This window comes from Syngnathus leptorhynchus, chromosome 7 (genome assembly GCF_054491065.1).
Source record: "Syngnathus leptorhynchus isolate UIUO chromosome 7, UIUO_Slep, whole genome shotgun sequence".
NCBI classification, from domain to species: Eukaryota; Metazoa; Chordata; class Actinopteri; order Syngnathiformes; family Syngnathidae; genus Syngnathus; species Syngnathus leptorhynchus.
In genome coordinates, this window is record NC_141201.1 from 2,598,435 (window position 1) to 2,612,511 (window position 14,077).

A 14,077-nucleotide genomic window follows, 5' to 3' on the forward strand; every position below is an offset into this window, starting at 1 on the left:
AAAAAGGGGAAGAAAAAAAAAGTCATGTTGGGAGGAACAAATCCATTTAGCAAGCTGTAGTGGGTCCGATCGGGCCCCCAAGCCTGCAGTTTGACAACTGCGCTCTATAACGAGGCTGCTAATGAAGCTGCAGAGAAGATCAATTTCATTTAATCAACCGGCATCAAACGCTCAGCAGATTTAATTCTGTCAGTTCATTAGAAAAATGTAAAGAAAAGAAAAGAGGGAGGGAGAGCGAGTGAGTGAGCTAGCGCAAGAAGCGCAATAATGAGGAAAGGGAATGTCTTGAAAGTAAAAGCCAATTAAAAGTCCTCATCTATGCAGTGCAATCAGCATCCAGAGACATCTTTGCCTTTGTTGCGCCTCTGGAAACGGGTTTCGGCCGGGTCGAAGCCCTGCTGGCTCGCGCCGAACAGCGCCCAGTCGGGAGTCCGGGCCACGTAATCGGACGAAGAGAAAGTCTCGAGGCCGCCGCTCTCCCGGTGAGCCTTGGCCAAGTCCTGGAAACGATCGTAATCGATCCAAGTGTGCCACTTGCCGTCCACCTTGAACTGAAAAAGAGGAGAGACGAGAACATGGATGATTAGACGTGCTGGCTAGCAAGCAAACCCCACCGTAGGCTTTTCTTGGCTATCTTCTGGGGTCATTTTTCTTCCAGAATAAATATCAGCAAACTTTCAAGGTTGTGCTATATTTTGTTAAGATGTGAAAATTCCCTCCTCCTCTCTGGGCCATCTTCCTTTCTTATCAATCATGACTCTCGCAGCCAAGCCGCCATCCATCTTGTTAAAGGGCCCACAGGAGGTTGATGCACGGTGTAGCGTGCGTAAAGTGTGTGTGTCGTCTCGCCACTCCAAGCAAAGCAGATAAGCAAGTGACCTCTCGTCTTACCCACTGTGCACGGGCGGTAGATTCAATAAGACAGATTCAATAAAATGTCCGCCGAGGCGCGAAAGGTGCTTAAAGCTAACGGGACAAACATTCCGTACATCCCATAACGGGCTTGACGCTCATTTATAACCACTTAAAATGTTGCCCTTACAAATCTAACGATGCATTATCCTCAAAGCTTTCCTACTCTCGTATGGTCCAGATGTTCCTAATGAAGTGTCCGGTGCCTTTATATGCTTTGCGCTCCACATGTCAGGAACACGTATATACAGCTGTGGTAGTGCCGTCTCATTGGGCCTCATTCGTTCACACGCGGAGAGCGGAGTGAAGGTTCTATGCATTTGTAGGGCAGAACATTGACGAGCAAATGACGCGAGAGCACACAACAGGTCAATGCCCATTTTTAGTTTTCAACATCAAGTGTGAGGACAAAGTTTCAAGTCAGCAGCGTCCATTTTGAAGGGAAGACAAGAGCAACAAGCTCGGACTTAGCGTGTCTGCTGGAGGGGGAGAAGAAAAAAAAAAAAAGCATCCGTCCGCAACATGACAATCTGGGCTACAAGTGCAAAGATTGCGAGTGTGTGCGCGCGAGTATATTAGGAAACGCTGACAGGCGTGGGCGAGAAGGACGTGCAAATGAAGCAAAAGTCTGAGGCTGTCGCACAAATGGCCACTGCAGCGCAGGACGGGAAACATGAGGGGGTTCAAATATTAATTGTGTGGAAGAGTGTGTGAGAGAGCAAGAAGATGAAAAGTGTGTGTGTGTGAGGGGGTCGAAAGTCTGAGTGTGTGTCAGTATGCAAGAGTGATTGAGGTGTGTGTGTGTCTGTAAAAGCGAGATACAGTAGGTGAGTAAGAGTGTGCATGTAAGAGTGTGTGAGAGTGTGTGTGTGTGTGTGTGTATGAGTAAAAGAGCAAGTGTAAGAGAGATGGAGTGTGTAAATGTGTGTGTGTGTGTGTGTGTGTGTGTGTGTGTGTGTGTGCAGTGCCGCTGGATCACATCTGCAGGTGGTGCCCAAAGGAAAAATAACACGCACACACAAAATAAAAAAAACACACATTCTAATAGCGCGTGTGTGTGTGTGCGTGTGTGCGTGCGCACGAACATCAAGACAATGAGTCACCATTCAATATTCAAACATCAGCCCACGCCTCAACCGAACTGTTTCCCCACCAAAGAAACAGAGACGAGATGTGGTTTAAGAAAATGAGCCGCGGCCAAACGAACTCGAGCCTCGACTATTAAAGGCGATGGTCCGCGTAAAATGTGTAAAGCTCCATTTGAAAACCGGAAAAGTGGATTAATTGGCGGAAGAGGGACTAAATCGGAAGAGTCGGGGCAAGACAGGACAGGGGCACATTCATACCTTGTTGTGGGCAATGAGCAGACAGTTGGAGTGTTCGTGTTCGCAGGCGATCTCGTAGCCAGTCAGCATGTCGACCAGCTGCTGCACGAAGGCGACCACTTCCTGGTGCCACGGGACGTTGGCCATGGTCAGACTGCTGGCCGAACTCTCGCCGCAGTAGGTCACACCCTGAGAACACAGGAGGACTTCAATGGATTTTGTGCAACTGGTTTTGGTGGGTTTTTGCATACAATGATCGGAAATCTCTGTGTCGAGGTGACTGGATTTTTTTTTTTTTTTTGGAGGGCTGACATTTTCTCCCTTTGCAGATTCGGAATGCAATAGATGGTGGCGGCTGCACCTGGAGGCTCACTGAGTTGTTTGGTGCCATAAATCACCCGGTAGATACAAGCCCAGACGGCGGCCGGCGGGGTCCGTGGTGTGTTTTTGGCGTGAGAGCGGATGATGGCTGTGATATATGAAAAACCGCGTATCCTTCGGGAGGTCATGTGACTCCAGGCTTTTGCTCCCATCGTTGGAGCTGTTTGCTTGTTAATAAGTCAAAGCCTTGAACATGACACGGGGGGGATATTAATTCATTCACTACCTTTGAAGGCCATAGACGTCAATCAAAAGTCCACTAGCATAATGTTAACGTATGTGAAAAAGCATTGACATTTTTTTTTTTATGATGCATTTTTGTGAGATTTAACTTTTTTTTTTTTTTTAAACCCTGCAATTATTTCCCCAAAACATTTTGCTGGTCTTGTGGGGGATACAATAAATGGACATTTCCTGGCTACGGATGACATTTTGGGACAAATATTAGAAATATATTCTACCCACTATTGATTTTTTTTCTTCACACCATTTAAGTCTGTGAATCCATAAGGGGCGTAAAATATGGAGTGGGTCGTGTTGAGAGCAAATTTAGCGGTGTGTCTGTTTCATCAATAACACTTATTGATGCAGCAGCCAGACAATCAATCGGCCCTCCAACGAGCACGAGACACAAGAAAATGATTCACACTACATCTCCTCTGACAAAAAAGGAAGAAAATGTGACACTGAATTCAATTATTGCCTGCTTTCTGCACTGCAAGCACACGCATCCTGATAAATTAAAGAACACATTATGTACACTCACTGGACGCTTCATTAGGCACACCGGGAATGCAATACACTGCACTCGTCTGCGGTGAATTGCTTTCTGTTTGGAAAGGAAATCATGTTTGCGATTTAAATGTCGACTGTTAAGATCGTCGTATTTTTTCTATTTTTTGCAAATATTTTGGGGGATAAATTGAGATGAAATAATACCAAACAATGTGCTTTGTATGAAGGGATGTTCGGGTAAGCCCGCTCAAGGTATAAAAGGTCTCCAGTGAGTGAGTCAGGTAGCATTATTGTTGGAAACATTAGTCAGCACTTGACAAATGAGAAGGTCGCGGTGCTAATCGATAGCGGATATCATTTTGAAGGAGCGCGGCCACGTTCTCTACGGCTAAGACGGTGGCGGCGGACTTGTAAACAGCACGCTTGAATCAATATTTGAAGAAAGAGAAAGAAAGAAAAAAAAGAGGGATCACCGTCTCCAAGCAACGTACGCTGCCACGATATTTTGAAATGTGAATGAGAAATACATTTGGAAATTTGTAATTAAAGTCTCCATCAAAAGTGACTTTTACAACTTCAGTGGGCATTGTTGGATAGATGGGTGTCCCTCATGAAGTGGCTGCTGAGTGTATGATCTGGAATTGATGACATCATCTTGATTGGAAGTAGACGCACGACGAGCCAAATTGGGGGGGTGGGTTAAAAAAGCTGCGAGAAGAGCAAACCCAAAACGTCAGCAGGCGAGGCGCTGGGAGGAGGACGGATGCGCTAACACAGGTTGAGCTTGTTAGTTTTAATGTGGTTGCAAAGCGCAAAGTAAGCAAGAATCCAAAACACAATTCAGAACTAGAAACACATACACACACGCGCTTGTCACACCGAGTCAGAAAGTTTTGTTTCTAATTACGGCCATATGTCCCTGGACTCCGCTGTCGTACTTTATATGCACCGAAGTGAGAAACGCACATTTTGCATATTACCGTGCGTCCGCAGCCGCATTTTTCTTCACCAATTAAAAAGTGACAGAGTGAACAGAAAAGGATGTTCCTCATGTATCGCCATTGCAAGTCTTCTGTGCTGTAGTACCGCATTGTGCCACAAACCTGAATGGCAGCCAGGAGCTCTACTGGAAGAGATACGGCAGAATAAAATGCAAGAAAAAGAGGCATAGCGGGGCCCCAACTAAACTTTCAAAATGGAAGTGGTTGCCATGGCACACAACTAATACTTAATTGTGTAAATTAAATGACTGAGTTGTGTAAACGGCGTCATAGGCAGTTGCGTTGCAATGTCACTGCATTGCTATTCCATCCAATCACTTGTTGTAAAAAACAACCACAACCACTGCGAGGAAGGAGCTTTGCTCCTCTCACCCCCGGCACCTGCGCAAAAACAAAATGCCTCACGCAAGACTTACAAGAAAAAAAAAAAAAATCTTGTTCAATTATTTACTCGAGTTTGTCACACGTGTGAGGAGGCGGCGGCGGCTCGCCGCTCGCTCCCGCCCTCCATCATCATTTAGGGGGCCCCTTCTGCCGCCTGATTACTGCAAACGGACTCCGGGCTCACCCTGGGGGAAATAAGAGGCCGGGCGAACGCGGCATGCTCTTGATTATGAATGAGAGGAAAAGAGGACGTGCTCCCGCGAGAGGCTGCCTCATGAATGCCAACAAAGAGCCTCGCGTGCTCTTTCCTTCTGGGATGGCACAACGATATAATACAAGTCAATCGCCATCGTTTGCCAGTTTAAAGATCGAGTCAACCCTCGTTTCAGTTCGCTTGTGGCCATTTTCGACCTTGTACAGAAATAGTATCGCCTGCAACCGTTCGTTTTCATTTTGCTGTCGAGGAACTAAGTTGAGGTGAATAGAGGAGCTTTGTTTTGACAAAAGTAGAGCTTTGTTGCCATCAGTATGATGTCAAGGAACTTTAGGTGTATTGTTGGGCTTTGTTTGGATAAAAGCAGTGATTTGCCGCCATTTTGTAGCACCTTGGTGTCAAGGAGCTATGCGGCGACAATAATAATAAAAAAGCTGCAGTCAGAAATGCCAAAATCCGATCTCATCTGATCATTGTATTGTTCCCCACGTCCAGATTTGTACATGGGATTTTTTCCTCTTTCCGCATATCCGAATTGTGACACTTGAGCAATCCAGCCCGAGCTGCTGACGAGAGGACAAACGCTGGCTGATGAGGACACGTGTCACAGTCCCTCACTAAGTCAATTATTCATCGGAGTCTTCAAAAATAAATAGACTCGCATGCAAAAGGACTCGAACATTCTTAAATAATGAAACCTTCGTGTTTTTTGGGCTGCGCTAAAAAGGAATCCTAATACTTGACAAGATACGGTTTTAGTGGTTTTTATTTCGACTTTTATACAACAAGTTGTGATTTGAGTTTTGACTCGTGTTTTTATTTCACATGCTTTTAGTTGGATAATTGCAATACTCTGAACTCGGCACTTGATGAAAATATTTCTAAAATAGCACAAGTCATATTTTGCGGGGAAAAAACAAAATCCTGAGGTAAACAGATCATTTAATTCTATCTCAGAAATAAATTATAATCAATAGATACTCCGTTTTTCATGCTTCATGAAAAAATAAGTTTGAAGTCAGCCCAGACAGCACATTGCGTGCCAGCAACTTTGCTTGAACCAGCCAATGGTGCTCTTGGCATTTGGGCGTATTATCAAAAGAAAATACAAGACTTGGCTGTCTGATGTCTCAAGATGGCCGTCATGTGGACGCGCGCCAAGCAGAGCGCACGAATCCACTTGAACAATAACAAAAACCATATCCTACCTTGACCTCGATAAAGTCGGGCTGGCCTAAGGCGACAAGCTCCGAGTAGGCCGTCATCTCCTCCACGTTCCACGCCTTGACCAGCGTCAGGCGATACACCGTCCTCTGCCTCTGTACCCGCACAAAACACACATGAATCAGAAACGTGCAAAAATAAATCACGCACAAAAAAAAAAAATCTATGCAAAGATTATCCAAATCATGACAACAATAAAATGCCTTCCACTTATGTACATTAGACAAAATGGCAGATTGTTTTTAAGACAAGGGCAGCCGAGGAAGTAGAGAGGGGGGGGCGGTGAAGGACGTCCTGAAATGTAATTTGTAATAAAACAAAACCCCCTTTCCTCTTTGGTGCTTGGCCAAGACTCGATTGTTGATTCTGGGAACACAACTCGCAATGTTCCACGCGAAAGCCGCCGCCGCAGCGCTGCGGTGCGCGCCGCGGTGCGCGCCGAGAGAGGGAATAGAAATAGAATAGAAAAGGAGGGAGGGGTCGCCCCGACATTTTAATGCTATAACAAAAGCAATTGGATAAGGGAATATGTTGTACACTGTGAACTTTCCCTGGGCGGATTACAAAAAAAAAGCCGGTGAAAATGTTGGACGAGTGCTGTTAGAATGGTGCAGGATGACGTCGGCCGGGTTGTCAAACTCATTTTCACTGTGGGTTAGGGTTAGAAAAATCATATCAATATACAATCACCTCATCACATTTATTTTCAGATTGGTGATTTTTCGCTAAATAGCAAGATTTTGCGTGATCGCTTTCCCAAAGTCACAGTGCAGAAAGCAAATTTTTTTTTTTTAATTGAATAATTGGTTGACTGATTGGCAAGCAATGATAAAAAAAAAAAAAAATGATTTTATTAATTGTTAAGCTCAACTTTTTATTGCACATTTGTAGCTATCGCAAAGGTTAAATATAAACAACTCTTTCTTTAGAGTACACGTCAAGTCGTCGACAGAGGCGGGCCCGCCAGCTGCGCTAATGGATTTTTCTCTCTTTTCTTGAAAAGGAAAAAGCCAGCCAGACCTTTTATCCCAGTGGTCCCGCGAGACACGGATACGTTGTAAATAGAAATGGACGCATGCTGGCACAGCCTCACATCCGGAGGGACCGGACACAAAAGTTTGACGTTTTAAAACCATCGATAGGAGTGGCGGATCGATGCGGGCCAAGTGTTTTGGTATTTATTGTCTGGCGCGGTCAAAAACAAACACTTTTTACAGGTTAGTGACTTCAACGAATATGTCAAGCATCGCAAACATGGCTAATTTTCTTTCCAATTCTGATAAATATAAATATGCAATGATTTAAAAAAATATATAAATATACATTTTTTTGTGACAGTCAAAAGACACCTTTTAAATGAATTCTCATAATGATGCAATTTTTCTTACGAGTACATATTTTTCAAGGATTCGAGTTTGTCATCTGGTAAAGTGGTCTTACCTTCTCAGCCAAGGCCTTGAGGCTGTCCAGGAATCGCGTCCAGAAGTCCTTAAAGAGCGGCCTGTCAATCTTCTTCAAGCTCTCTTTGGTGCTGGCGTCAACGCTAACGTACAGCTGAGTGACGGGCTCCAGGCTCCTAAAAGCACCGCAAACGACTGAGCCTTCACTAATTAACTCCCACGGTCATTGTGGAGGAGGAATTTGGCCAAGTCGAGTGTCGCGGAACACATTCATGGCATGTTAAATGACGTCAACGGGGAAAATTGATTTGATATATCGTGAATGTTGCGATTCATTTGCTCAAAAACTGCCTAGAATCAAATTGTCCAAAAACCAAAAGGAACATTTCTCATAGAAAGTTAGAATAATTCAATTAATCGGTCCCAGAAACCCAAAAGTATTACTTTTACGGCAAATAACTTGTTTCACAAAATCAATACAAATGACCAATAAAATGGCTCAGTAATCAGCAAAGTCAGCGAAAATATTGCTACTTTTGCAAAGCTTTGACAAACAACACGGCACCGAATGATGGCAGCAGGCTACGAGGCAGTGGGAAAGGCAACGCTACCTGATTTCCTCGGGGAACTGAGCATTGGTTACCAGGAAGCTGGAAATGCGCTGGGAGTGAAGGAGGCGGATAAAGCGATTGATTTCGGGGTACATGATGGGCTCGCCCACCAGGGACAGCGCGCAGTGCTGCACGGTCAGACCCTCCTCGTAACGATCCGACTTCACGCCGGGGACGCCTGGCGAGACCAAACCCGGCGCCGTGAATTCAAGGAGGAATTTTTCATTTGTACTTGAAATTTGACAAAAAAGTTGGACGGCTCCTTCGAGAACATCTTGCACCACTGACCTCGAAATTGTCGGATCATGTTCTGATGCTTTTCCAGTGCTTCCTGCAGGATCTTCTCAGCGGGGTCCATTTTCCAGCGCCACTCGGTGCCCACCGGGTTGGTGTGGTGCCTTGTGGTCATGGCGGGCAAACACGCAGATAAAAAAAAAAAAATGTCCAAAGAGATTTCGTCTAAACTTTTACTCTTCAAGAGGACACAACATTAGGTACACGTGCAAAATTGGAAGGTACAAGAGCTTTATAAAATTGAGGTCTTGTTTGATTTTACTATCTATTTTCTTCAAAGATAAATGTTTGATTTAATGATTTTATGTTCCAAAAAAGTCCCCAACACTTAACACTTGTTTTGAAGTCAGCAAACTGACATTTTTTTTTTTACAGGTTGTCAGCGGGGGAGGAGTTGCACGGTGGGTGCACACGGGGAAGGGGGGGGGAACTGATGTCCTGTCGCCCTTCGTTACCACTTGTGGCAAAAATGTGGCGACAGGGGAGAACGGTGCACTGACAGCGACCTTTCAGCGGGGGGTGACAAACACCTCGCTTGTCGCCAACGCCGCCGTGACTCAGCATCCACCTTTGCCTCGTGCCAACCGAGTGCTGCTTGCTTACGAAGACACGCGCTTAAACGGCGTTCATCGATGACGAGAGATGTATTTATTTTATTTTATTTTTTAGAAATTAAAGGAGAGCCTCTGTTCTTACCTCCAGCAGAAGACGCACTTGTTGGCGCATGCCAGGCTGGGCGTGGTCTCCATGCAGCGGTGGGACTGGATTCCGTAGAAGGTATGCTTGTAGCAGCCGCCGCGGCCTCGCAGCATGGACTTGAAAAAAAAAAAAAAAAAAAAGGACAAATAAACACACCCGAGTGTCAATCATGCTACACAAAATGGTTTTAAAAGTCTCGTACTTTGGTCCAACGGCACAGCTTCACACCCGAGTGACTTCCAATCAATTTGTACCCTGCAAAAACAAACGGGACAATTATTATTTACATCCACGCTGAATGACTTTCACACGCTTTGGAGGTGGATCTTGTCGACTGCAACTTTGCACAGGTTCTTAAAGGTTTCATGATAGCAAAGAGTGTTTTGTTCCCCAGCAGTGTTGCACAATGACGGCAAGTAATGTCCCGGCGTTCCTAACAAAACGCAGCAGGTCAACATTTGGGGTGGACAGGAGTGACTTGTTGCTATTTATAGCGCGGTTGTTGTGGAAGGCTAGCAGCGGGAGCAGAAGCTGAATAGCTGCCAGACGCGGGTAAGCGAGCCAAAGCGGTAGCTCGGGTGCTAAATTAAAACCTTCCAAAGACACCTTGAGTAAAAAGTAACGTCGCTCGCATTGCGTTTCTCACAATATGGCTCTGAAACCTCGGCTCTCGGGTCTTCGCATTACCGACCGTAATAAAAAAGCGACACCTGGGCAAGCGGCCCTCTGGCGGCGTTGATCGCATTGTCATTGACTTTTGGGCAAAATAAAGACAAGTTGGAGGATTTACAGCACGAGTCGACAAACTTTGTCGTCCTTGTGGGGACAAGGTGAGACAAGTGGCGGCAAACATCTGGCTGCCTTCCCTATAGAACGACCTGTTATTTTTATTACTAGCGAGTAATGACGCTCTGGCTCCATCACCATTATCATTATCATGACGCACAAACACCTGGCAGATGCTCCCGCGGAGGGAAAAAAAAAAGAAAAAGCCATTCGCTGCTACATTGGGGAGTCGCTGGAGCACGGCGGAGCGGCGCTACCTTGTTTGCTGAGAGCTTCTCTCAGGGCGGGGGTGATCATCTCCCGTCGCTCTTCTTTTTCTTCTTGGCTCTTGCTCGCCACCTTCCTGGAGCGCTTGGCTACCCGCCCATCGCTTGAGGGAGTCTGGGACTGCATACAGACCGTAGAAGATACAAAAAGGAATATTAGTATTACAAAAGACTTTTGGAATTAACTGAGGATGCTGATGTAACCCGGCTCCAAAATCATTATTTATAACACACGTTGGCTTCGGATAAATAGAAAACAAACACAAAACAGGGTCCAGGTGAGCTTCCAAATTCAATTCATTCAATCTGAAGGTTTGATTATAGGCTCTAATTGTTCAGGTTGGCAATGTTCGCAACGCAAGCTCCTTCCAAGGCAAGCTTGGAGTGGGAAAATGGACAGATGGATATCAACTATCAGTAGAATTTTATATTCCAGTACTCAACTTTTCGATTCAAGAGTGCAGCCTATTTTTTTTTTGAAAAACGAAAAACATGAAAAATGTCTCAAAATAAATCATAGTGTCTCGCGTTTTCCACGATATGTCCCGAGTCAGCCGTCATGGCGGTGGGCGTCTGCGCTCTTACGCAAGCCCCGTCTTGACGCCAGGGACGGGCGTGTGGAGTCTACCGAGCCATCTGCCGTTTCCGCGCGAGGCGAAGCTGCTTTCGAGGCACGCAGATAAGAACCAGGCCGCGCACTGACCTGTTTGACACTGCTCATCAGGCTGCCCAGATCCTCCACGTCTAACACGGAAGGGGAGCTTGACGGGTCGTCCTCGTCGCTACTGGACTCCATCGGCTCCTCCTGGAGGACGTGCCGCAAAGACAGAGAGACTTCAGACATGGAGCAAGAAATGACAACTCAGAAACTTTTGCACTTTTGTTGGTGATACTTGTCCGAAAACGAGCACGAGGTTCATTGAAAAATTTGGAGCGCAAAGGTTTGCCTTGAAATAATAACACCTTGTTTCCTTTCAGCTACTAATGAGCGACAGAACAGTTTTTGTGTAAATGTGACGCTTTGCATTGTAAATGCGACAATCTGACAGACACGAAATGTTCAACTTTAACCTCCCTTGAAAACCGTCTCTGTGTTGAACATGCCTCTCGCCATCATCCGGCCATCAAATGAAGAAAAAAAAAAAGAAAAGAAAAAAGATGACGGCCGCGCTTGTCAGCTGCCGCCGGGAAAAAGTCTCGGCGACACAGTCGTCTCCCGAGGTGTCCGCTGCCATGACAACGGGTCATCTGTGAGCTGTCACGCTTAACGTGTGTGTGCATGTGCGTCGGCGCGTGCGCGTGTGTGAAAATGCAGTGATTGGTGAGAAGAGCAAAGAGTGCGTCTGGAGGACGGACAGAGGAGCTGACAGAAATGTCACGGTGCGAGGCGAGTGGGACATTTTGTAACCAAAGCGACTAAGGAGAAACGCACGGCAGCATTACGTACGCGTACATACGTGTGGACGGATGCCCGTTACAAATATTTACTCCTCCGGTCTTGAATTTTATTTCATTCCCTGCTTACACGATGCACATGTTGGGAAACAACCTGATGAATATTTTATATGGATAGACAGAAAAATCACTACTTTTGTCCAAATGAAGCTCTTCAACTCATTTCATAATCCGGCAACAATCCGCCTCAAGATGGCACCGCAGCCATGTTGAAGTGAGTTGGGGAGTGTCATTTGGACAAAAGTAGCGCTCGGCCACCATCTTGTGTTACGGCTATAGTTGGTTCTGAACCTTTTACCTCACAATAGTCATTATCGAGAGCTGGTTTCATCTCCTCTTCCGCTTCTTGTGCGTCCGACTTGATGCAGGAAGCGCCTTCCTTGCGTTTCCCGCAACAGTTGTCGTCGCCCTGGCAGAGAACCCGCAGGCGTTTGAGGAACTTGAGCTTCCAGGCTTGGAAGTCGGCCTGGATGTTGCCGTGGACGCTCTTGGCCACGTTGCAGTCGCCTTCGCCGCGGGTTAGGATGCGAGAGGCACTCAGCATCCACAGCCACTTGTCTACATTTTTGCCTACCTGGACAGAAAAGTTGTACGTCCGCATATTCACGAATTATTCACACAAATTTTAGTGTGAGTAGCAACACAAAAATTGACATATTTGTTATGAATTTGAGATGTTTTTGTGGAAAAAAATGCGCATTATATTTTGAGCCCATATGCCTTACTGTGTTGTAATGGGCGGCGTAAAGGGAGTTGCCCAGGCCGAACACGGCGTAGCGAAGACCCTTCAAGTACGTCTTCCCGTAACGGAAGTCTGTGGATGCTTCCTCCAGCCACTTGCAGAACCACTCTGCGTTCTCGGTGGGCTGCCCATCCGTGTAAGTGGCCACCAGGAACACGCACACACACTTGCTGCCGCACTGGGTGACACAAACAACAGAATCAAAAAAATGCCCGCTCGGAACTTCGCCAAAGGAGCCTCGGTCTTACCTCATCAGCCAGCCGATCATCTGGATCGTACTCCTTCATGTCGATGACCTCTGCCGCGAGGTCCAGACTCCTCACATCTGCTGACAGCTCCTTTGCAAAACTCTGCCGGGTTCAGAGGAGGGGTGTGAGTTACAGGCTCGGTTGCCGAACTAATTAATAACGTCAAAGTGTATCTTTAGAATTTCCCACTTTGAAAATTTGATGCAAGTGCAGACTAGTGATGAGTGTAAAAAAAATATTCATACTTGAGCTGTTCCAGTCTGAGAGCCAAAGAAGATTTTCACTCCCGACACGTGAACTGCAGCACGTTCATCACAGCGATCGTCTTTCTTGAGAGCTTCCTGGACTAAGGAGCTAACATCCTTTGGGAAGCTTTTCTAATAGACAAAACAAATAGGTGTTATTGTCTTATCATGACTGCCGACACACAAACGAAGGTTTACGTCTCTGAATACGCTTGCCAACGCACTTTATTGAGGAGGATCTTGAGTAAAAAACAGAGGGCAAAGATGAGCGCGGCAGCCACGTACAGGTACAGCCGGTTGTGCCATATGTACGTGGCGTAGTTTTCGAAGGCACTGTGGGAAGACTGCGGTACTGGAAACAAAAATCAAGTCACAATTAACACACACAAAAATGTGAAGGAAAAACTTGGAGTTGTACTTGCATGTGTAATTTCACTTTTATTTTTAACTATCTGCATACAAACACATAAGTCTATTTCCCCCCCAAATGTCGCTTTCAAAAATAATTTATATTGGGTTTATATTACGACGACAGCAACATAGAGGGGGCGCTAAATCGTTAGTTTCATGATACTTTGAAGTAGAGAGGAAATATTTAGGCTTTTTTTAATGCTTCTGATATTTAAAAGACAAAATGGGTGTTGATTTGGTTCATTTAGTGCAAAATTCGGGTTAATTTACTCTAAACTACATCCAAAAATCACCTGCTGTTGCTTTGTCAAGTGTGTGTTAATTAACGTACGAGCTAGCTAGCGTTTCCATTTTTTGGTCCTCATAACTTTGGTTTCTGTCTAAATTAAAAGTTTAAATAGACTCACCTTTGGTGTTAGACGTAGTCGCACAACTTCCGAAAAGGACGGCGATGACGATAAATCCGTGCATGGCAGCAAACGCTTTAGCTGAACACATAGTTGAAGTCCTTGGTGGCGGTGATGTGCGGAACCATTACCGTGGCCGAAAAGCATCATGGGAAATGAAGTACTTAGCGTCTAAAACCAAAGAAGTTACGCATGACACCGTAAAATATTGTTTATGTTTATTAATACTATAAATAAATTATTGTTCATCTTATACTACGTTAAAAGCAACAACTCTATTTTTATTCATTATCGATAGTTGCGGTACCACCTGCAGTTCACTTCAAAACCGTTGGAG

The 14,077-nt window shown here is 45.5% G+C and overlaps 1 protein-coding gene across 1 annotated transcript; it reads right to left on the reverse strand.

The window, feature by feature from the left end:
- Positions 1-134: 134 nt before the first annotated feature.
- On the reverse strand, positions 135-13,891 carry tyw1 (tRNA-yW synthesizing protein 1 homolog (S. cerevisiae)). Its single transcript, XM_085917344.1, has 16 exons — positions 13,741-13,891; positions 13,147-13,274; positions 12,923-13,054; positions 12,678-12,779; positions 12,413-12,607; positions 11,986-12,261; positions 10,936-11,037; positions 10,224-10,353; positions 9,383-9,435; positions 9,178-9,296; positions 8,476-8,585; positions 8,188-8,365; positions 7,617-7,752; positions 6,161-6,271; positions 2,259-2,426; positions 135-551 (listed from the first exon to the last, which is right to left on the reverse strand). The coding sequence occupies exons 1-16, from the start codon at positions 13,829-13,831 to the stop codon at positions 330-332; spliced, it is 2,253 nt and encodes a 750-aa protein (XP_085773470.1). The 5' UTR covers positions 13,832-13,891; the 3' UTR covers positions 135-329.
- Between the last annotated feature and the right edge of the window lie 186 nt (positions 13,892-14,077).